A 24,759-nucleotide genomic window follows, 5' to 3' on the forward strand; every position below is an offset into this window, starting at 1 on the left:
AAATCCAGTCTTCCAGGACGACTTCTTACTTTAATGCTTATGTTTTATTTAACCGCTTACCCCTATATTTAATTAAAATAAACTAAAATTGATGTTTTTGCAAATTGTGGGGAAAAACTCAAATTAACGGCGTCAATTCCACTCACTTCCTACACGACTAAATTCCTGTTTAGATCATATTATTCTAAAAACAGTTTTGCCGGCTAGAACATATGTGGCGCACTCTGCCCTCACCGATCACGAAACGGTTCTACTGTATCTTGCAAAAAAAATGCCTCAATTAAATAGACATAAAACTATAGTGCGCATCAATCGAGAGCAACTAGACCTCGACATAAGACGACTGGATTTTAGTCAAATCTATAGCATTCAAGATCCTCATCATGCTGCAGAATTAATGATAAAACTCATAACACAGGCAATTGACTCGAACACCAAAATTTTGAAAGTACCTAACCGCAAAAAAAACATAAAACCGTGGATTACACCAGGCCTTCTCCGTTGTATACGACACAGGGATAGAATGCACCAAAGGCTTAAGGGGACACCAAATAATGACGTATTAAAAATTTCTTATACAAGATACAGGAATTTCTGTAACTCCTTGCTAAAAAAAGTTAAAAGAGAGTATGAAAAGGAACAGATCAATAAGGCCGGAAAAAATAACAAACACCTATGGGAAGCAATTAATAATATAACAAACAGGGTAAAGAAGAAAGAAAACTCATCTCATTTATTGGCTATGTCTAATACTCCCAAACAGTCGGTAAATTCAATTAATGAGTACTTCGGTAGTGTTGGTAAGAATCTTGCAGAAAAAATAATAAATGGGCCTATACAATTAGACAGTATTACCACCGCTACAAGGAACCCTCAGTCCCTAGTTATGTTGCAGACGGATGAAGAGGAAATTGAAGGATTAATTTTGTCACTTCGTAATGACTGTGCCATGGGATGGGATAACATATCCAGTAGAATCCTTAAAGAACATAGAGATGTATTTGTGCCTCCTTTGACATATATCTGCAACTTGGCTCTGTCGTTGGGCGTCTTCCCTCGTGTCTTCAAAAGGTCTATAATTCACCCAATCTTCAAAAGTGGAGATCGAAAATGTGCCAATAGTTACAGGCCTATAGCAGTATTGCCTGCCCTCTCCAAAATACTAGAACGACTCATGAATAACAGACTTGTGGACTTCTTGGAAAGGCATAATGTGCTCTCTTCGTCGCAATATGGTTTTCGCTCCGGAAGATCCGCATCTGATGCAGTTCATGAGCTAACGAACTACATTGTTACAAAAATGGATGGTGGGCAAAAGGTTTTAGGTATATTTTTGGATCTCGCTAAGGCATTTGACACGGTGTCTATTCCCATCTTAATTCGGAAGTTGGAAGCGTCGGGAATTAGGGGGACACAGTTAAGACTTTTTGAGGACTATCTTAGTGACCGCACTCAGTGTGTTAGGATAAATGAGTTTATTAGTGATCAGCGGGATATCACTTACGGCGTTCCGCAAGGTAGTGTGCTTGGACCGACCCTGTTTCTCATTTATGTTAACGATCTGGGTATGCTAGCACTTCCAGATGGCAAAATTATATCTTTTGCTGATGACACTGCTCTCTTATTCAGTGCAGAGACGTGGCATGAGGTCTTCGCTAGAGCCCAAGCAGGTTTTAATGTAGTAACAAAATGGCTGTTAAATAACGTAATGACATTAAACGCGGAGAAAACCAAATACATGACCTTCTCCATAAATAAAGAGGCATCGACCGTTCCGTATAAAATTGTAGCACACTCGTGTGCTGGATTAGATTATAGTACCTGCCAATGCACTCAACTTGAGAATGTTGAGAATCTAAAATATCTAGGAGTAATTGTTGACCGCTACCTTAGATACCATACTCACATTCACACCTTAAATAACAGGCTGCGGAAGCTCATTTATGTTTTTCGCACCTTGAGACATGTGACGGATGAAATTCACAGAAAAACCGTATATTTTGCCCTAGTTCAATCTTTACTGACGTATAGTATTACCTCTTGGGGTGGTGCAGCCAAATCTAATCTTCTTCAGCTGGAAAGAACACAGAGAGCAATTCTCAAGGTATCCCTTTTCCTACCTTATCGTCACGCCACAGCTGACCTTTATAGGAGAACCAAGGTTTTGACTGTGCGCCAGCTCTTCGTTCTTGACATTATATTAAAGCAACATACCTCACTCACCTTTTCTCCGTCAATGGATGTTGGACAACGGTGTTTTAATCCTGTAAGACGATACAACCGACTTTCTAAAAAGTTTTCAAGCCGATTCTTTTGCTTTCTGGGTTGCTACCTTTATAATAATATAAATAGGACATTGACCATATTCCCTTTAAATAAAAACTCTTGCAAAAAGAAAGTAACAGAATGGTTGCGGGGGCTGGATTATGATGAGACCGAAAAGTTACTGGCTGCTCCAGAATAGTTTAACACATAGTAGATATACATATTGTAAATAAGTTGAAATATAAACATACACACACAGACCTACACACACACATACACACACACATACTAACACACAATCGCTAAAAGGAATAAGCTAATCCTACTAACACTAGTTTTCAACGCTTTTATTTATCAATTTTTTGGTTTTTTATGTTTTTCCTTAAAAAAAAAAAAAAAAAAGTTATAATTGTTTATCCCACAGTTACCGCATTAGAGAATTTTGTAATTTCATAATTATATTGGAAATGTTATTCCCAAGGGGTGGAGACCTGATGACCTGAAATACAGGCCTTGAGCCTAGTTTAGGCGTCAGTCTCCCACAATATCTTTAGAATAGTTCATATTGCACTTGTATTATGTTTATTATGTTGTATTGTGGTGAGAAAATAAATAAATTATTATTATTATTATTATTATTATTAATTAAATGACAAAAAAATGGCGAAAATGATGATTTTGCTCATTTTTATTGTAAAGATAAGAAAATTAATAATCTGTATTTCCACCATTAACACGAATTACAGCGATTTGGCATGCTTAAGATGAGTTCATCAAAATCACTTTGAGGAATGGCCGCCCATGTGTTTTGTAACAAGTCAAAATATTGTTGTAGAGTATGTACGGTATGCATACTCGGCACAGCTCTTCTTTGAAGCATATCCCATGCGTGCTCAATTGGATTGAGGTCTGGCGATTGAGCAGGCCACGGCAGAACGTTGATACGAGCTTCGGCAAGAATGCGTGTTACGACTCTAGCCGTGTGTGGACGTGCGTTGTCATGCATTAGTTGAAATGAATCGCCCAACTGGCCTCGCAAAGGGAAGATAACATCTGAAACAATCCTCTCTGCGTAAACTTGAGCAATGAGGTTACCCCTGATCCAAATGAGATCGGTTCTTCCGCCGATCCAAATACCGGCCCATATCATTATTGTTCCCCCACCATATGGATGAACTTCCTGACTATATCTCAAACGTTCATGACGTCCAGATGTTCTCCAAACTCGAGTACGTCTTGTATCCGGTCTCATACCGAAGCGGGATTCATCCGAAAAGCACACATAGCGCCAGTCTTCTTCCTCCCAGTTTCTGTGTTCGCGAGCCCATCGTAAACGGGTCCTGCGATTGCAGGGTGCAATAGGTGGAACTCTGAGCGGCCTTCGGGATCGCAGACCCACTTCACGTAAACGATTTCGGATTGTTTGATCGCTTAGCAAGCCTGAGGAGCTGTGGAGCCTCGTAACCAACATCATGGCGGTCATGGTGCGATTCCGTCGAGCAGTATTTTGGATATACCGGTCCTGTCTGCGAGTCGTGATGCGAGATCGTCCTCCATGTCGCTCGGCCACGCTGCCCGTCATGCGATAGCGCGTCCAGAGGCGACTTATGACGCTCTGTGTAGTGTTGAGAGTGAAAGCCACAGCACGTTGCCTGGAACCAGCTTCCAACATTCCGACGGCTCGCATCATCACTTCTCGGGTTAAATGATGTCGTCTCTCCATAATAATGTAAATTGTTTCGGTTCCGATGCAGATATTGTAATGATTTTGTCAAAACGCTATAACTCATTTTTATACAAAACCACATTGACAATCGATTTTCTTCTTATTATCGAATTTTAAACAATATTCCTTATTTAAATGTTAAAACTCACTAAAAAGTATCAATAGCGATACAAAAAAGTTAATATAATTAACCCTAATTGCAGCAATACTCTTAAACGTACTTGATCCCTAGACACTTTTGATGTGTGTACATAAAGCGGTGTTGCATAAACCTGTTAAAGATTTTTCTGTACACCGCTGCATATCATATTGCCAATAATAAACACAAATATAGGGTAGTTAAGAAGATATTTCGCTCCTTTCCACCCGACTGACCCGTTGCGTTCGTCACTAACATGATTCATTTTTTGTGGAAGTGTGATGAAACCATTCTGTCGTTAATGTTATACGGTATGTTTAATTTTCAAAATAGTAAATTAGTCTTTTTATAAGTTAGTTATTTAGTGTAAAAAAAGTTAGTATTAGGATACTTGTTCTCAAACGTTAGTCTTTATAGTAATGTAATAATATAAGTAGTATATAATAATAAAATTACAGTTATATTTGAAATGTCATATCATAATTGTTTAAGGAGGTATTGTTTTAGTTTATCCTTTATGTTTTTGGAGTTAAGCTCGTTTTTTAGTGCTTTAGGAAGATCATTAATAATTCGAAGAATTACGTATTTGTTTTGATGTTTCCCGCACATGTTACGAGTGTTCGGGATGGTTAGTTTTGGATTTGCTGCACTTGTCAATTGATTATTGCGCTTGTTAGGCACTTGTAAATCCTTGTTAAAGAAATGTTCTATAAGTAACATGCAATTTTTTCTTTCGTTAACGATATAATACTATTATTAGTGGGGATACGAATGATCTACAATATTTACCTCATTTTCCAGTACCCGAAATATTAAGTCGATCTCCTTTCGGCGTTAAACCAAGTAACCTCTTTATAAACACCATCACTCGGTTCTCATTCCCTAGTTCTAAGTTATAAGACACTGGCGTCAAAACCGGCGGTGGGGCCCCTATGTAATTATTCCGTTCTTTGGACACGTGGTTTAATTCACCGTTATTGCTTTTAACTAAAGTGTTGATCTCTCTCATGACGGTGAAAACCGGTATAACGGTTTTACGGTTTTTGAGTAAAAATTCTAACATTTTGAAGAGGAAATTGTCGCTTTCTTGTGCTTCGTTGCGTTTGAAAAGTGATATGAAACGTTTTTGACGTTTCACAGTTCGATTAGTCGTTTTTTGTTGAGTTTTTGATTGCATATTTTGGTGGTTTGGCAATACAATTTCTTGCATGTCTGGGGTGGTGTTTTGTGATTCTGGTGGCCTATTTTCTTGAGCTATAGCTGATGTGTCTGTAGTTTTATGTGATATATTATTTTGGGGGTATTGTATATTTTCTTGTTTTTGTGTCATATTTTCTTCGAGGATTGGTGGAATATTTTGTATTTTTAATATCGTACTTGGTTGGTTCGTATCTTTGAATTCTCGATTGATTTCTTGTGATATCGTATCTTTGAATTCTCGATTGATTTCTTGTGATATTTTCTGTTTAGTTCCATCACTATCTACACGAGTTGGTATTTCTTGTTTGTGATTAATTTCTTGGTCATTATATGTCAAAACTTGATCGTTTTGTATCAAATTTGATTGCTTAACACTTTTGAATTCCAGGCTAATTATTTCTTCTGGTAATTTTTGCATCTGTGTATCTTGCATTATCATGTCTTCTTTCTCATTATTTACATGTTGTCGTATATTTTTTATATTGGATTGTGTTTTTCCATGGTTTTCTGCCAGTCTTGGTTCGTTAACGTCTTTTTTGAAATCTAAACTAATTGTTTCCTGTGGCAACGTTTGTTGTAACACATATGGTAGTATTACTCCATCTTTAACTATTATAGGTATTGCCAAATATTTTTGTATACTTTCTACCATTAACTGATCTTCTACCACGTGTATTTTTGTATCATTGGTTGTGTTTTGTATATATTCTGAAGATATGTTTCTTTGATCATCTCTTTGTTTACCGTCGTGACTAACTTCAGGATAGTCTGATTTCATTTTTTGTACGGGTGTTATAATTTTCTCTTTTATATTTATTTCTGGGTTATTTATTGTTGTGTTATGTAGAGTCGTTTCGTTGTATTTCTGAGATTTGTGTTTGAAAATTGAATCCTGTTCTGGTTTAATTTCAGATTGACTTACACTATCTTGCATGATATTTGGTGAAATGTTTTTGTAATCTATTGTTATATCTTGTGTGTAAGAAGAATCTCGTTCAAGTTTTATTTCAGGGTTATTTATTTTGAAGTTATTCAAATCATGTATGTTACCTTTTTTATCACTTTTCATGGCAGGGTTCGCAACTTGCAAATAAGCAAAAAGTTTGTAAATATTTCTTTCTAGTTTACGACGTGATTGGTTTTCTTTAGGTGTTAAATAGAAAGTGTAATAACCGTGTACTTGTGGGTTATTTTCACCTGAAAAGAACAGAGTGTTGTGATTTATATACAGGTTATTTACAATATGGTTATTTACATGGTTTATAGCATTGAATAAGGCTTTTGGCTGATTTGCGATGCCAAAGAAAATATCCTTAACATCGCAAACGTGTTGAGAGCCTTCGGACATAACTCACCCTCTATAATAATGTGACTAAATTAAAAAAGGTAAATTTTTTGACAACTGACAAAAAGTCCAGTCTAAAGCACCTTAAAGCGAGGTATTTGGACGTGAGACTGGTGATGTGCCGTCGGGCGGCCGTATGTTTCAAATTTAGGATAAATGTGAGTTTCATATCTGTCTATGCTTCAGTTAAAAACCAAAGTTCTCTGTAGTGCTTATGAAATATTTCCATATAAAAATTATGTGCAAAGTTACATATTTTATTCTTAAATAATTCATTTTAGACTTATATTTTAACCTGTTTTCAGGATTTTATACGATCGGATAAAGTACATTCTATCATTTAACAAATTAGCACATTCTTTAGACCTCCTCGTCCATCCTCACGTGTGTCGTATATGTTTTGTAAGACCGTTTATTTAATAGTAAATATACGGTTTGGCCTAGCGAAACAGTTTATCCCGCTTCTCCTCCAGTATATCACCATAAGTGTGACACTGGACTTTGGGACAGCTTTTACTCCTAGCGTTTTAGAGTTGAATTTAAATCTTAAGTTTCAAATTTAGCGTGTTATTGACCCTGTACCTGCCGCCACCAGTTCAAAGATTGAACAAGAAAATTGACGTAATAATACTCTATTGAAAACTAAACTACGATTTTTATACAGTTGAAAGCTGTCTAAAACCAATGCTTGTATTGCCAAAGACACTCTTAATACATTATGTTAAGAGTGTCTTATCAATTAAAGCGTTGGTTTAATTTTTTTTAATTTCATAAGTGTGTCTTAAGCAACCTAAAGTGCTGAAGAACCTGTACATTAAATATCCGTCAGTCAAGTGCGTTATACAGGGTGTTTTAAAAAAGAAGCGATTGTATTACAACTATCGATTTGATGGTTTAGCACATTGGCTTACAATTATATGGACGTCGGGTCCGCGCTAAAACGTGTCCGAACTTATAGGGCGTTAAAATCGTATACAGAGCGTCATTCACGCTTTAGTCTTCGTTTGTTCGACTGACAGCGAAGCAAGCAAAACTAGACTGTACTGCGATGACATTACAATTTAAATTGAACGTTTTAGCTTTTTCATATTCCTTTAAATGTCACTACGCTCAAGTATTAGACCCGTCGTCCATTTATTTGTAAGTCAATGGTTTGGCATAATGATTTCACAAATCTGTATGGCATCGTGAATGAATGTTTTTGATGATGGAATATGATATCCCTGTGGGCGCTAGAAAAGGAATATCCCAGGTGGATTCCCAACCAACAGAGTTAATTTGTAAAACAAACTTTTGTAAATAGTTGATCCGAAAAAATAGTCTCATTTCTTTTGTGCAGTAATCGCGGCAAGCCAAGAACTCGATGTATTGAAATGATTTTTATTACAAGAAATATAAATCGTGACCTAAGTTTCTCAAACTCGTATCTAAAAGTACAAAATAATTGAAATGCAAAAAATGGATTGTATAAACAAATTTTGCAGGCTGATGGCATATCACATTTCCTTCATATTCACAAACTGGCGTTTACCTATTCTTAAAGTAATGCATCCTAATTAATAGAATAGAATAGAATAGAATTATTTATTCGGACCATGATCCATAATAATGTTAGTAATACAGAAAATTAATACCCATGACAAGAAATTTAAAATAAATGTAAAGTTTTGCCCTCTCCTGAATAATCACTCTTTCTAAGATACGAGTTTGAGAAAGTACGGCATCGAGATCTCAAAAACGGCTTACGAATTACTTTTACGCAGCTTAGGGTTCTATAAATATGCCATATAAAGCCTTATTTGTAAAATACTAACAACCTCTCCGGACTATATTACTAACAAAATAATACACAATAACTTTGTTCCATGACTTTAATAATGCATTAGATTTTACTTTCATACAAAAATATTTAAATAGATCGCGTGTGTGGCTGTCGTCTGACAGGATCACCGTACCAGGACAAGCACGGAGAGCGCATATATTTGTGTTGCCTCTCCCCAGACTATGGCAAATTTTTTGTCTTGTCCTGCGTGCTCCTACACCTGGAGACGCGAGGATCTGTACAACGCCACTGATAATGCTGTTTCAGTCGCTGAATACTGATCCTCGCAAATATAAACGTCAGAGTCGACATGCGAAGAAGAAGAAGACACGATCACGGACGCTTGGTTATTGGAACTTACTTCCTTCCCAAATATAGATCTAAAAAGTGTCAGATAGTTCAACAACAAAAATTTTTTTTTCGTAAAGAAGGATGGCGAAAGCTGCGCCAATAACGACGAAGAGCCGTTCATTGACTTTGTTAGTATAATTATTATCTTGCGCTTTAGTTTATGCCTAGTTATAAATATATTTTTGTATATTTTTAGAAGTCGGGGATAAAGAAATTGTAAAACATTGTAGTTTAGAATAGATGCAAGAACACAACGCAATTGATTCAGTTAGACCATAGATTAGATAACGTTCTTGTACTTACGTTTCATTTTAAGCATGATTGAATGTTTACCTACCTGAAGTATTGGTTATTTTATAGTACACATATAAAACATTAAAGCTATAAAATACCTAATAAAAACAATATGATGTGATGATAATGAAAGTTGTAAAGGAACGTTTTGACAAGAGACTTCTTGCGATTCGCTCTGGACCTTTTGAGTGTTCTCCCCCCATATTGTTACTCTATGTAAATTTATCCACTTAAATAACATATATTTATAAATGTTGTTTTGCTGTTTTGTTTTACATTCTCAACTGAGTACTCCCCGTAGTCCAACTTACCAACACCGCTTAATGTCCTATTAGAGCTTAGCGAAATTTCTTTTTTTTTTTTCGTTTTTTTTCTTTCAACTGTGACATTGGCAAAATCATCAGTTCTCATATTGATGGAGCCATAAAAATAAAAAGTGAAGTGAAGTGAGGGAAAAGTGTCGTTTTTATTTTGTTTTTCAATTATTTTGTGAAATCTAGTTTAAAGTGGAATAGGATAGTGCTATTGTGCCTTAATCGAAAATTAAAACGCGAAATTATACGAATCTCGAACTAAAATACCAGTATCGGCCCGTTTTAGGGAATCCCGAGTCAATCCAAGCACGCCACCTCAAATTGCCTATCCTCTTTGTGGAGGTCATATTTACAGAAACATAATTAAACTTCATGTTTAGGCTGATGGCTTTGCCAAAGCCTTAATAAAAAAAAAAAGAAAAAAAAGAGTCCTCTTGCCAATGTCACATTGATATTGAGAACAGTGTGACCATTTGTGGCAGATTTCAGCCGTTTGGGCAGATTTAATTTTTATTCATTTTCATTGCTGCAGAACATAATAAGTTATATTAAATGTGGCAGAGTTTTATATGCTTTATTATTTTTGGGAACAAACTGAAAACTTGTTGTTTTCTGCTACTACGAGCAAACATCTGAAGCGAAATACAGGACTATGTTATAAACATAACCTATATCAACTTTATAACCCCAGCTTCTACAGGCTGTACTCAATTATCTTTTTCTATGCTTTGAAGTATTGATAGGTCTTCTTAATGCACGTCGCCAAAAACACTGGGTCACACGGAATATCGCCATCCTTCTTTGTTATGTTTTATAAAAAGTCGTGGAACGAAAATTCTTGTTTATGATATTAATAATATAGTCCCGCGAGGTTGTTAGTATTCTACAAATTAACTGTATACAACATCTAAGCGTTATAACGGTCATATTAAGAGCCTTACTGAGGATCGACGCCAAATCCCATATGCGCCTTCATTTCATTAGAACAACCTCCTCTTTTATAATGCTGCCACGATGCACAAGACGAGGCTGTAAACGCGGCCGGTTTCAAAACGGTCTCGGCGTAGAACATGTATGAACGCCAATGGCTGCAGAAAACTGTAGGGGAAAAGTTAGTTAAGGTACATGGAAGCGTTAGTTCTTAGATGGATAATAAGAGAGGGTTTCTTTAGAACGAGGTCTGATTAATGACGTTTTATTAACAATCAGTGATTGGAATTGACGGAGTTAAACTAAAGAATAATGTGGACGTTCCCGTCGACTAACTGATGATCTGGAACTGATTTCTAATAGTATGCAAATAAATAATACGCATATAGATTTGAATGTGCGTATTATTAATTGAAATTTGAGCGTATTGGCAACTAATTATTATTTCCTATTACGTATTTGCTACAAATTATTGTGTATTTGCTACACTTTGGCGCAATGGACTGTCATTATACTCCGTCTTCAAATAAGACTGACTATACATTTCAGACTTAGGGTCGTATTCTAGAACTGTACACAATGCTCAAGTCAGGATTTGAGTATGGTTTAAAGCATAAATCATACTCAAGTGCTTGCCATTAGGGTCGTATTTCCAGTGCTTGAATCATACTCAAGTCTGCTCAAATACTGACTTGAGCATTGAGTAGAGTTCTGGAAGACGAGCATTAAAAAAGTTGCTTGTCTCATCTGGTAATCAAACCGAAGAAATGTGAAAAAAAATCCTGTATTTTTTAGAATGCCAATCGAAAGGGTCAACTACAAATATTAATTCCTTTTCAATATATATTAGATGTAGTAGGTATGATCGGTTTTGACGTTAGGAATTGTAAACGTTACTGAATTCAAATTAGGTTCATTTTTTTACAAGAAGGTATATAATTAATACACAACATTCGAATGCTAGCAGCAGTAGTACTGCCACCTTACCTATTTCTGCCGCCGTAAGGGTGCTGGTGAAATTGGCATATGGGACTCGTCATTTTATGTCTCAGGGTGACGGGCGCAGTGGCAGTGCTCAGATCTTTGCGATTTAAAGCTCTGAGTGGCACTGCAACTGTTATGGACAGGCGTGTAGCTTACCATCAGGCGCATGACTTGTTCGTCCTGTCACTTAGTATTATAAAAATAAAAAATTCAAGATTTCAAGAAAAATAAAGTTTTCAGACCCCTTCCTATAGAAACTAGAAAGTTTATTAATATTAGCTGGGTTATTATTATTAGTAAAATATTCCTTATTCTTTAGAAGTTAAGGTCTTATAATTGGTCAGATGCACGTGCTTTTTGAACGAGAATAAATATTTGGGCGCCGCGCAAATGTGTCTTGTATTGGATACAAGCAACCGGCAACTAGAAGGGATTTTTTTATTTTCATACAAATTTTGCGGCAAGCGGCGGCTGTGTGAATTTCATATCAATTGTATGAAAATAGAATGATCGCTTCTAGTTGCCGGTTGCTTGTCTCCAACACAAGACACACGTTTGCGTGGCGCCTCAGAAGTATTTTAGGAAGCAGCAAGAATATTTACATTTATTGAGCAGCAACTGTTCAGGTATGACGACCTCGAGCTCGCAGCCCGGCTGTGGACTGATACCGCCGTTAGGGTAGAAGTCCGCGTGGCCCATGGGGTGGTTCACGCCTGTAGACAGATTAATTATAAAGGCACGTGGCATTGAGAACAGATTAGATCGTTATAGTCGTCATCAACCCGTACGTCCCAATGCGGGTTTTCCTTCTTTGACGTGCAGGTCTCATCAAGAACTTTTTCCTTTAATGAAAAGATCATGGTAAATTTTAACTAAGCTTCCTTTGTTAGTTCATAATTTAACCGACTAACTTGAAAGTCAGTCTGACATTCGATGTGAAATATTCATAACATTTTCGAAACCTATTCCTGGACTTCGGAAATGGAAACAGAGAATCACGTCGCAATCACAAATGCACCAAGGTGGCATAAGGTAGAAACGTGTTGGTACGTTTGCGTCTTTATACTATCTAAAGGTGTCTTGAAAGACAACAGTCGTTTAAACGGCCTGTGATTTCTCGAGTCACGCGTAGGCGCGCGCCGCCGTAGGAAGAGCGCAGTCTGTGTTTGCGCAGATTTGCCTGTAAGGTCCTGTGGTAACTTCATAGCATTATAACGTCGTTATGGCTATTTTTCCACTATAGATGATCTACGTACTTGAGTTTCGATCGGGGCTAGAACTAACAATGTATGACAACGGCACTTGACAGTTTCTAAAGGGCCCGGGTTTTCGTTGACGGATTTCGAGAGTAGTTCCGTAGGTCATCCATAGTGGGAAAATGACCGTAACTAAGAACTTTGTGGTTCGAGAGTAGGGCCCCAGATTAGAGCTCGCATAGGCTCGAGGTGGCGCATCGCGGCCTGTTAAATCACAGGCCGTTTCAAACCACCTTTATACTGTGTCGTCGTTTCTTTCCTTACGCGCCAACATATGCCTGATACAGTCCATATTTGACAATTGACGATGCTTACCAAATATCCCAGCGTCAGTGTGTATTATATCGACGAAATCAGCGTCTGTGGGGTCCAGAATCTGTTCTTTAGGGAGGTGAGCGAAGAGGGGCAACGCTGGATCCAGACCAGTTATTCTTGATACCCGACCTGAACAAATTTTAAAAACTATTTATTGATCTCAAACCAAAGTCGAGGACGTTCTTAAAAAGGTTTTTGTAGACATGTGTTCGTAAAATCGTCGTAACGATAATTTGTTTTATTTTAAACAACAGATTGTCAGTTTCTTTGTTAATGCAATTATTTACTGTATTTCAATACAATTACGTTCCTATTTATGTACTTCTTATTCATACTAGATTAAGAGCGTTTATTTTTATATAATTAATTTTTCACTATCGTTTTTTAACTTGATTATTTTGATTAGCAGTACCTATCTACGTAAAATGGTAATATCAGTCCTTTTTTAAATAGAAAACCACCGCGAGACTCAGACATATTCACTAAAAATAACGGCTAACTCACGTATTTAAGTCGAATTTTTGCGATTTTTTGTCGAATCATGGGATTCCGCGGCGGTGACTCGACGGAAACTGCGCGCTAAAGCCTCTGGCAGCCCGATCACTCAGTACGGCAGCGGGCGCAGGCGGCGTCGGCGAGAAACTACCCTCGTTTGCTTCATTTTTATTAAAGTCATATGCAGGATTGCATCGACTGAAATACGCGAGTTATCCGTTATTTTTAGTTAATATCAGTCCTGCTTATGAGATGGGTTTTTTATGATATCAAACGACGGGACGAACAAGTGGTACGTCTGTTGGTAAGCGACACATACGTATCCATGAAAGCGCCTCTAAGAGCTTTAAATCACAAAGATTTGAGGTGCAAAAAAGTGGCAATCCACTGCGCTGTAATTTTACCACATTATTGTGTTGGTGTTGGTGAAATTACAGTCACAAGGGACTTGTCAACTTTGTCTATTTTTCTTCCCTTTTTGGTATCATAAAATAAATATGCTTACCAGAGTTTAATGCGGCTCCGGCAACGCCAGCCGCTTGAGCACCCAAACTGTGTCCAATCAAATGCGTTTTTTTCAAGTCCAGACCTCTGGAACAAGATTAATAAATATATGAATAACTATCGAGTTCTTAAGTATTGATCGTACTCGCTGTGAAGAGCTCGAAATTTTATTTTGTTTGGGAAAAAAAAATATTGCAACAACATCGTTTAAGTGGGACGGCCTGTATACAGAAACGAACGAGTATCTTCACGACAACAGTCTGTAACATGTTTTCTTTAACGCACACATTGCATAAAGAACTTTATTTCGATCAATTAGGCGTTTCCCCGAGCAAATGACCTTGAGCATTCAGGCCCCTCTTACCGCACTACACCTCCACAATCTTTCGTAAAACTACTCACGCCATCTAGCGAATGACGCAAGCAGCAGCAAGCGACCAATCATACGTGAGACGTGGGGGGAGCTTATTTCAAAGGAAATCGATTGCTAATAAACTCGAAAATAGTTTTTTAACCCGTAAGGTGGATCACAAATTATAGATGGCGGTTATTTAAAGTTTAAAATTAACAAAACACTGACGACGCATTTTTCGCTACGCTTTTGTTCGCTACTAGCGTGAAAATTCGATACGTTTACACAGTTCTCCAAAAGATAAAACTCGACCATATTGCACTGTGATAATGTTTACTTTCGTTTATTTACAGTACAAGAAATCAATTCGATAAATAGAAAATTTAAAATCTTTTTTCCACTCCAAAACAGCACAATGATGCATACTTCAACGATTTAGAAAATTGCGCAAAAGAATTGACTATTATATGGTACAATACGAAAATCCCCGAATGAGCTCTAGTAGGCGGAACTACGCCTACAGTTGGCACGCGAGTTACGCTAACTTACCGCTTGTACTGTTGTGCACGGGTGTCTTCGAATATGACCATTATGCTATTAGCGGTAGAAAAAACTACTGACCTTGAAACCATCCAATCGATCAACAGCGCAGCAAATCTTCCGATATACCAAGTGTTTTCCGCCGCTGTAAAATACCAAGGCCCGGCCTCCAAACGGGACGCGTCCACCATTATTACGTTCGTGTCTCCACGGAGTACGTAGGCTGGGGAATAAAACTCAATAGAATAGCCATATTCCAATATGATGTAGGACAATGTCACTGGAAAATGGTCCATGTCGATCTCAAATAATATTTTGTATTTAAATTTGTAGTTAAATTGTTTTTATGTGAAATGAAATTAAGATCTTTATCTTTATTAATTAAGATCGAACACTCAGAAAAAAATCCTTCAATCTGGCCGGATTCGAACCGACATCTTCTAGCATACCTTGCCAGACGCTATACCAACTAAGCCACGGAACGAACCAGCGTAATTCACGAATTTTTCTATGTGCTTGCGTGGTATCTTTGTATTTGGGTTTTCAACGACTTTTTAGCCGTAGTGCCATCTATGAGAAATCTATGATATTTCGTCATCCAGTTAGATATCTTTACAGCTACCAGCCCCGGCTAGAGATGTCGCTGTTCTTTGTTTTAAATTTTTATTGAATTGATATTCAGTTGATGAATGAATGAATTTATATACCAAGAGACGGGACCATAGACGAAAAAAATAACAATGAAAGTGCGTTAAGCCTCGATTACTATCAGAGCCGATGGCGCCAAAACTCACGCGTTCTTAATTTAAGAAACATTACAATATCTTGATATTGATTAGTTGTAGCATTGACTTACAATTATGGGTCCGCGCTAAAAAGTGTCCGAACTTATAGGGCGTTAAAATCGTATACAGAGCGTCATTCACGCTTTAGTCTTCGTTTGTTCGACTGACAGCGAAGCAAGCAAAATTAGACAGTACTGCGATGACATTACAATTTAAATTTAACGTTTTAGCTTTATCATATTCCTTTACATGTCACTACGTTTAAATAGGTTGACTTGGGACATTTTTTTCGTGGTTTTTGTATTAGACCCGTCGTCCATTTATTTGTAAGTCAATGAGTTGTAGTTTCAAAGGAGATCCGCCAAAATGACCCCAGGCCCGGCGCCAAAATAATGTAACTCAGTTTTTAGAGTAAAAATAACAATAATATTATATAGTTTCGGTATTGCTAAATTCACGTGCTAACATAGCTTTTTTGGCTGTTGAATTTTCATAGGCGCTTTATGAAAAATTCTATTTATTAGAGAAGCGTCGTCCTTTTTAGTTCATTAACATTGTAATAAATAATTATGGCATATAAGCATGTATATCAATCATATTATTATTATTATTATTAAATGAAACTCAACTCACTACAGAAGAGGCCAACAAATCACGACTAATAACCATGTGTCGTTGAGTTGTAGAAACTGTGAATGGCAAGTTTAAAAATAGCTTTAAAATCTTCCGCAACAGAATGTTTAACAATACCTTGACGAAAACATTCACAGATTTCAAAATAGCAGCGGCTTTGATAAACTGCTTTCAGGAGCCTTACGAAGACAGTAGATTTACTGATGATTTTATTGCATCAATAAACCGCAACATACATAAAACAAATCTGTTGGCCGCGTATGTTTTAGAAAACAACTTGAACAGGCAAAGAGCATCAGTTACTAGACTGGACGCAAACAATCCAGAAGTATCAGATTTTCCGGAGCTGACGTACGAAGATCTGATAAAATTCGCTATAGGCACATATCACCTCAAAATAGCACGTTCGTACTGCAGCGAACACACGAAGAGAATGGCGTATATGAAATCGAGGTTTACAGACACTCAGAACAAATATAATAAATGATCGAGTTATAAGGTCACAGTCGCATACAAACAACGTACTGATTCGCTGCAGAATTAATTCACGTCATGTCAGATCAAAAACTTATTATACCTATTTGTTATTTAATACTGCGGTTTTTGGAATCGAGGCAGTGAAAGAACATTACTGTTCCTGTTATCACGGGAACAGAACACTGGGAAGTTGCGCCCATGTAATAAGCGTCATGTACTATTTGGGTTGGGCTAGACACAATGAACGTGATTTAGACCACCCAGCTCTAGGCTTAGATTTTGTATTAGTTGATTTAGAAAACTAAGTCCATCAAACATATATTCTGTCGAGAAAATGAAAATATATATTATTTTATAACCATACTAAGTGTTTTATTTTACACATAGTTTCGAACATCTAATTTATTTTTTCATAGTTCACAGTACAGTACATACATGCTTATATGCCATAATGACTAATTACAAGATTAATGAACTAAAAATAACGACGTTTCTCTAAAAAATATAATTTTACAAAGAGCCCCTATTAAAATTCAACGGGCAAAAAGACAATGTTAGCATGTGAATTTAGCAATACCGAAACTGTATAATATTTTTGCTATTTTTACTCTAAAAATTGAGTTACATTATTTTGGCGCCGGGCCTGGGTTAATTTTGTATGGGATTTGGCGGATCTCCTTTAAAAAGAAATAACAAATTCTGGATTGTTAATATAATTTAAAGTTTACCCTGTTGGCATATCGTTGAAAGTTCAATACTATGAATACCTATTCTTGCAAGTTACGACGTTTTGAAATTATATTGTAATTTCAATCAATGTCCTGCCATCTAGCGGTAAAATGGTGAACCACAAATTGGATTTATTAATTTAGTTGTCCAAAAAAAAGCTACCATATTGCAGGGGTGTAGACTTTACTTTCGTTTCTTGTAACAAAAAATTATTACGATAAACTGAAAATTTATATAATAAGACTTTCCGATGATATGAAATACCACCACGGGGAATATTTTTGGTGCGGCTATCTTTTTGCGCTCCAAAACAGCACAATACGGCATTTTTCCAAAATTTTAGAGAATATGGCGGACTGAGCTCAGATAGGTCTTTCGAGGCCTATAATTGGCACGCGTCAGACGTTAAAGGCCCATTTAGATGGAGAGAGTTTCTCGCACGCTTCGTGACGAAAACTCGTACGCGATTATCGTAAGCAATAATCGCCATAAGATTATGGTATCCGTAATGTTTACATTCAGGCAAGAACTAAAATCTCGCCTACGATTATGTCATACGAGATTCGCAAGCAACTTAATCGCCTCCTCGACTGTTTACACGGAGAAATATGTAGTAAGGAGATTCTTGCTTACGAATTTTGGACTTGTCTAAACACGATCTCGTATGACATTTTTTCAAGTTCATACGATTATCGGACAAATCGGTTCGAACCGTTTTGAGTGCGGGAATTGCCATTCGAGTTCAGTGATTACTGCGGTATTTACTATGGATATATCAAAATGACTCAAAAATCATTCAAATTTGAAACTGCTGATAATATTAAGTTCATTGCACTGTATAGAAATATATTTTGTAGTATAATTTGTTTATAATTGTATTTTAAATTTTATAACTAGTGACACAAACAAAAACTGACAATTATGATAAATTTATAGGTCGAGTGAGTGCGTGATTGAGTGAATGAGCGAGTGAGTGAGTGCGTGATTGCGTGAGTGAGTGAGGAGTGTTTATTGAAAAGTGCATTTACTTGAAAAGTCGTGTCCGCCATCTTGGATTTAGAAATAAATGCTATATTCGTAATTTTTATTAAATCGTAATAGTTCATTCGTAAATTCGTAATAAACACTCCTCACTCACTCCCCACTCACTCTCCACTCATTCCCCACTCACGCCCCATTCACCCACTCACTCCTCACTCACCCACTCACTCCTCACTCACCCACTCACTCACTCACTCACTCACTCACTCACTCCCCACTTACTCTCCATTATTTGAAATTTTTTTTTCGCTCTCGTTCCATTACTTGTTGTCTTAGAAAAGCAGTGATAATCAAAACACCCTCGCGCACTGTACGCATGGTAGAAACGGCTGGCACAAAAACTCAAAATACGATTTTTGCTTTCAAGTTATGTTTACACGGAGACGTTCAACATGCAAAGGCGAGGCGATTATCGCTCACGTGGAAGGGCGATAATCGCGAATGTTTAGACGATAATCGCATCTTCGAGACGAGAAACTCTCTCCATCTAAATAATAATAATAATAATAATAATAATAACGCACACACTCAACATAGCCCCGCACTAGGGAAACCCTGTGTCGCAGGTGCCATGGACACACACATAGACAACCACAAATTACACCCAAACTCACGAGAGAAATAAATGTAGGTCATACAAATGTTTCTCCCGGCCCGGGAATCGAACCTGGGACCTCTGCGTGGCAGTCCGGCATGGTAACCGTTCGGCCACGGAGGCAGTTTAAATGGGCCTTAACTAACCACTTCTACTGTATTTATTGTTCTGGCCCCGTTCCCTTTATACAGCATTAAAGCAGAAGGGTTTTTACATTATAAAGTTCGTACTCTCAAATCCAAGATGGCGTTACAAATAAAAAGAATATTTTTTTTTGTATATTGACGTTGTCATTCTCAGTGTGCGACATTATATGGGCCTTACCCTCTCTAATGGCCAATGCGCTGCCATCATCCGGCGTCTCCATGAACGCGTGGAAATAGATAACCGTCGGTATGTGGAAGTCGATGCTCGACGCGAACAGTTTCTCGTCGTCATCGGTTTGCAGAACTTCGTACTCTAGCGGATTGCGCCTGGAAAATATTAGAATACAGGTGACAGGGCATTAAAATATGTATCGTAGCAACTGTAGACGCAATTATGTAAAAAGAATTTGGTAGATCAGCACAAATAAACTTTTTCGCGATGTAAGGTTCGTGTTGCGTGCGCGCCGACCGACTGAGGTGGCTTCAATTGTACTGTACTGTAGCTTGGATTGCGTAGCGAGAGGTACTTTTATGAATATAAACTGGAATAATCTTCAAAATTTACTTTATTTCACTTTTTTACATGCTTATAGTGTTGGGTTACATTTCGATTTCTCAAGATGCTCTATTCTTTTCTCACTTCATTTTCAAAAACATTCTAATTACAAAACTATTCATTCAGCCAGTGATTCTACTCATAGAGTAGAGCCTAGACTACATCCCTCTTAATCTTCTTTTTGTTCGTGTGTATGTTACGCGTGTTCTCCAACATTTGCAAACCGATTTCGATATATATATTTTTAATGGGTATTTCAGTAATTAGGAAAATATTCACGCCTAAGTTGGGATGTATCCAGTTTATTGGATTTCGCACACTTTCCGTTAACCGATTTCAATAAAACTTGCCGAATAGATGTATTTCCACTTTTGAGGGCGTTCTTTTTTATATAAAAAAGTTAATTATTTTAGATATTTAGGAAATGAAACTATTTTTCCGGATTTAAATCGCGTATATTTGTTTTTTCAAACAAACCGACGTTTCGGGACCATGGTCACGGTTGACAGAGGTGGTACAGTCTTCAACCAGTTAGGTTATTTTCACACTAATTTTTCACAACAATTGCAGTGCCACATAGAGCTTTAAATCACAAATATTTGAGATGTGCTGCCTGCCACTACCGCCATGAGATATAAGGAAATAATAAGATAAATGGAAATAACCATGAGATAAATGAAAAGTCCCATGTGCCTGTAACTTCACCATCCTTCGAAATCAGTAATGCTCACATTACCGCATGACGGCCGAAATAGGTAAGGTGGTAGTTCTTCCCTGGACGAACTCTTTCTCAACAGTCTCTACTGCTACTAAAATAAAAATAAAATATCAACAAAAAAGCTTCCATAGATTTTCTCACAGATACTTTGCGCTACGGCAAAAAAGAAAACCAAAACCAAGATTGAACACTTGGAACAAATTTCTTCGATCCGGCTGGATTCGAACCAAGGTTTTCTAGCAAACCGTGCCAGACGCTATGCCAGCGAAGCCACGGAACGAATCATCGGACTTTACGAAATTTTTGAATGTGCTTGTAGCAGGTCTTTGTTTTGCCTGTGAGAAATCTGTGAGAAATATAAATTGTTATAATTTTTAAATTTTCAACCGTTTCTGATTTATCACAAAATTTAAAAAATATATAATTAAATTTTTATTTAATTTGATATTCAATTATTTTTTGTGAACTTACTCCACTAGTTTGTTATAATTATTAATACAAAGATCGAACACTCAGAAAAAACACTCAGAAAAAATTCCTTCGATCCGGTCGGATTCGAACCGACACGTCTTCTTGCATACTGTGCCAGACGCTAAACCAACTAAGCCACGGAACGAACCAACGGACCTCACGAATTTTTCTGTGCTTGCGTCGTGTCTTTGTACTTGGTCTTTCAACGACTTTTTAGTTGTAGCGCCATCTATGAGAAATCTTTAACAGATTTATCACCCAGTGAGTCCCTTTACAGCTACCAGTCCTGGCGAGAGATGTCGCTATTCACTGTATTAATTAAATTTTTATTGAATTGATATTCAATTATTTTTTTGTGAAGTTACTCCACTAGTTTGTTATAATTATTAATACAATAATATATATATAAAATAATAATATATATTAAAAAATATATATTTTGTTGATTTTCGTTTTTTTGGCTTTAATAAGTCAGTGTTAAAAGGAATGTTAGAAGGAATTGTTACTTTGTTGTGTACTTCTTATTTATTATTTAAATATCAACGTTACTGTTTTGTATTCTCACTATTTTTTCGTTCACTTTTTTTTTATTATAACATCAAGTGCCGGGACGAACAAGTCGTGAGCCTGATGGTAAGCTACACGCTAGTCCATAACAGTTACAGTGCCACTCAGAGCTTTAAATTGCAGAGATCTGAGGGGCACTACCACTGCGCCCGTCACCCTGAGACATAAGTTGACAAGTCCCATGTGCCTGTAATTTCACCAGCACCCTTACCCTTGGCGACAGAAACAGTTACGGTGGCTGTACTACCCTGGACGAACCTTTCACAAGGAGTTCTCTATTGCTACTAAAAAATGTACCAGTTAGTAAATATTAGACAACGTCAAATATGTTGCTCTGATTTCAAAGTAACTAGAGCACATGTGTTATGGAAATCGGAAACAGCAAAAACCCAGACCCGGGACAATATTGAAAAGTGAATTTTCTACTTTGACCCAACCGGGGATCGAACCCGGGACTCCGGGAGGTTGCCGAAAGTTAATGTGCGTTAGTTCTTGTTTTACCGACTCGAAAAAAGGAGAACGCTCTTAATTTGAGTACATTTTTTTTGTATGTATGTTACGCGGGAACTCCGGCCGATTTTTAAACCGATTTTGATGATTCTTTTTTTGTTGGTACCTCAGATTTGCTCCCATTTATATTTGTCGAAAATATTCCACCTCTAAGGGTGCCAAATTGGAGATGAATCAGGTTTCGCGCATTTTCCGGTAACCGCTTTCAATAAAACTTGGCAAATAGCTGTAATTCTACGAACTTTTGAGTTTAGTTTAAAAAAGTTTACTTACGGAGTATACAATCTGAACTCTATGTCACTATGGTCTCGTACAAAGGGACATTTTGCTTTGTCGACAGGGGCTATTTGCAGGAGGGCGTTCTCGAACTGTACCCCTGGAGGTCCTGGAACAATTTTTTTAAATGCGTTAAGCCGTTTACTAGTTACATCCGGAGTATGATGATATAGGATAAGTGATAATAATAATACCAGAAAATTGCCCTGTGTCTTCTACTTTGGAAATATTTTCCCAACTGTTCTATCATCAATAGATTACATCTCAATAGAGCAACTCGGAAATGTTTGTACGACCATCAATAAATTACGCCACTTTACAGCATTCTCATACATTTCTACTTCTTAGGGTGCGTGGCGAGAATGGTCATGTACACGACGAGAACTTTATCGGATCTAGCCACGAAAACATGTCGTATCTGTTGCAGTCGAGAAAATTATGAGTACACGATACGAATGCTTTCGGACAGACGTGTGTAGGGTAAAATGTGTCAGTGCATTACGAGTCTTCCAGGTAGCTGTCGTTTTACTACCGACTTGTGGGAAGAAATATGTTGTTGTATATGTTGACTATTAAACAACACCTGTCCACGCGCATAAACATTCGTTTACTGACAATGCATCTCACTTCGCCCCATACAATAGCAGCAGAGCACCTCTTGTCGGGGGTAGACTGGATTTTTTTCTTGTCCGGCGCCGAAGCAGTCTACACAGTTCGTGTGTAGAAACGACACGAATTTTTGCATAGATTCGGCGACTTTTCTTAGCGTGGACACGCGCCCTGAGAGCGTGTTCCCATTATGTCGTAACGTTTTATTTATCTGTCGTGACTGTGTTGTGGACGTTTATAGTTGAACGACTGTCGTGTCAAGCTGTTCTCACTAGATCGTGACGACAATTTATTGGTACACGGCAGCCGCCTTGTCGCTTACAGTCAAAATCTGCGATTTTGAAGCTGCGATTATCTGTCGTCATATTTTTATCGTGACGTTATATTTATCGTCTGACGACTGTCGTTCTAGTTCTTGCTATTGTCCCGACAGTTTGTCATAAAAGTCGTGAATTACAACTGCTAATCGTGTTGTACTATATGTGAACAACTTCATTTAAATATACAAGCCAGAATACTTTAAACTACACGACTCTCTGTCGCCACGACATAACTGGAACGCGCCGTAACTTTTGTTTATAGTGACCATTCCCTACCGACCCTTAGGGTGTACGAGAAAGACATTATAACCTGTGCAAGCAAGTCTGCACAGGGATCTTATCGGTCAGGTCCTGACCCCAGATGTCATCCGGTTCTCAAAAGGCTAGTGCCTTGGGTGAGATGCCACCGATGTACACAGTAGAGCAGATCGGAAATGTTTTTACTACCATCAATAAATTACGCAATAGTAGAAAACTCGGAAATGTTTTTACTACTACCAATAAATCACACCACAGCTGCACAGTAGAGCAGTCCGGGAATGTCTCTTTCTACAATAAAATAATATATGAGTCAGTAAAATAATTTGGAAGGTTTTTACCAAACAGCTATCAATAAATTACTCTTTAGTAGAGCAGTTGGGAAATGTCTCTTTAATGTGAATATATATATTATATATACGCTTCAATAAAATAGTTCGGAAATGTTTTACCTAACAGTTCTACTATAACTACGTCACGTCACGTAGAGCCCCTCGGAAATGTTTTTACTGCCATCTATAACTCACCATAGGTGAAAGGTTAAATGAAAACTGCGGCTAGAATATAATACAATTGTATATAAAGGTAAACCTCAAATGTCCATACATAACAAAGTAAAATGTATTGCATATTGTTCTAAACCATCCATCTTCAATTGTCTATTGATCAAGCCATTTTGTAATACAACAGAAAATTGATCTGGCAAATTGCAAAAGAAGTATGGCGAAAGCTGACCCAAAATCAACGAAGAGCCGTTCATAGACTTTGCTAGTATAATTTTACTGTTTAGTTAATGCCTAGTTATCAATATATTTTTGTATATTTTTAGAAGTAGGGAATAAATAAATGTAAAAATAAATGTAAGTATATAACGCAATTGACTCAGTTCGACCGTAGATTATGTAACGTTCTTGTACATATGTACCTACGTTACATTTTAAGCATGATTGAACATTTCCCTACATAAAGTATTGGTTATTTTGTAGTACACACATAAAACATTAAAGCTATAAAATACCTAATCAAATAATGTATTAAAAAGTAATGACATAAACTAAAAAATAAAACACAAACAATGTGACAAAAGTGATTAGACAATATTTAAATGAGAGATAACAAAGTTAGCAAAGGAACATTGTGACAAGAGGCCTTTTGCATTGGTCAATGTCACATTGAGATTGAACAATGTGACCATTTGTCGCCGATAACTGCCATTTGGGCAGTATTAATTTTTAT

General features: G+C 37.1%; 2 protein-coding genes across 5 annotated transcripts in view; one reads left to right on the forward strand and one right to left on the reverse strand.

The window, feature by feature from the left end:
* The window catches only part of LOC113229078 (double-stranded RNA-specific editase Adar), a 91,783-nt gene that overhangs the window by 47,593 nt on the left and 19,431 nt on the right, over positions 1–24,759 (forward strand). The window lies entirely within an intron of this gene.
* Positions 1–24,759, reverse strand: part of LOC113229079 (pancreatic lipase-related protein 2-like) — a 39,547-nt gene that overhangs the window by 4,074 nt on the left and 10,714 nt on the right. The window contains exons 2-8 of one of the 2 annotated variants that reach the window (XM_026462572.1): positions 22,334–22,445; positions 19,417–19,565; positions 14,914–15,055; positions 13,942–14,027; positions 12,942–13,070; positions 11,973–12,083; positions 10,398–10,554 (exon numbers count right to left, since the gene is read on the reverse strand). In XM_026462572.1, the coding sequence (XP_026318357.1) occupies positions 10,398–10,554; positions 11,973–12,083; positions 12,942–13,070; positions 13,942–14,027; positions 14,914–15,055; positions 19,417–19,565; positions 22,334–22,445 (886 nt within the window). The remainder of the gene's footprint in view (positions 1–10,397; positions 10,555–11,972; positions 12,084–12,941; positions 13,071–13,941; positions 14,028–14,913; positions 15,056–19,416; positions 19,566–22,333; positions 22,446–24,759) is intronic. The other variant, XM_026462573.1, reaches the window with a different exon arrangement.

This window comes from Hyposmocoma kahamanoa, unplaced genomic scaffold (genome assembly GCF_003589595.1).
Source record: "Hyposmocoma kahamanoa isolate Upper Pololo Valley unplaced genomic scaffold, ASM358959v1 272, whole genome shotgun sequence".
NCBI lineage: Eukaryota > Metazoa > Arthropoda > Insecta > Lepidoptera > Cosmopterigidae > Hyposmocoma > Hyposmocoma kahamanoa.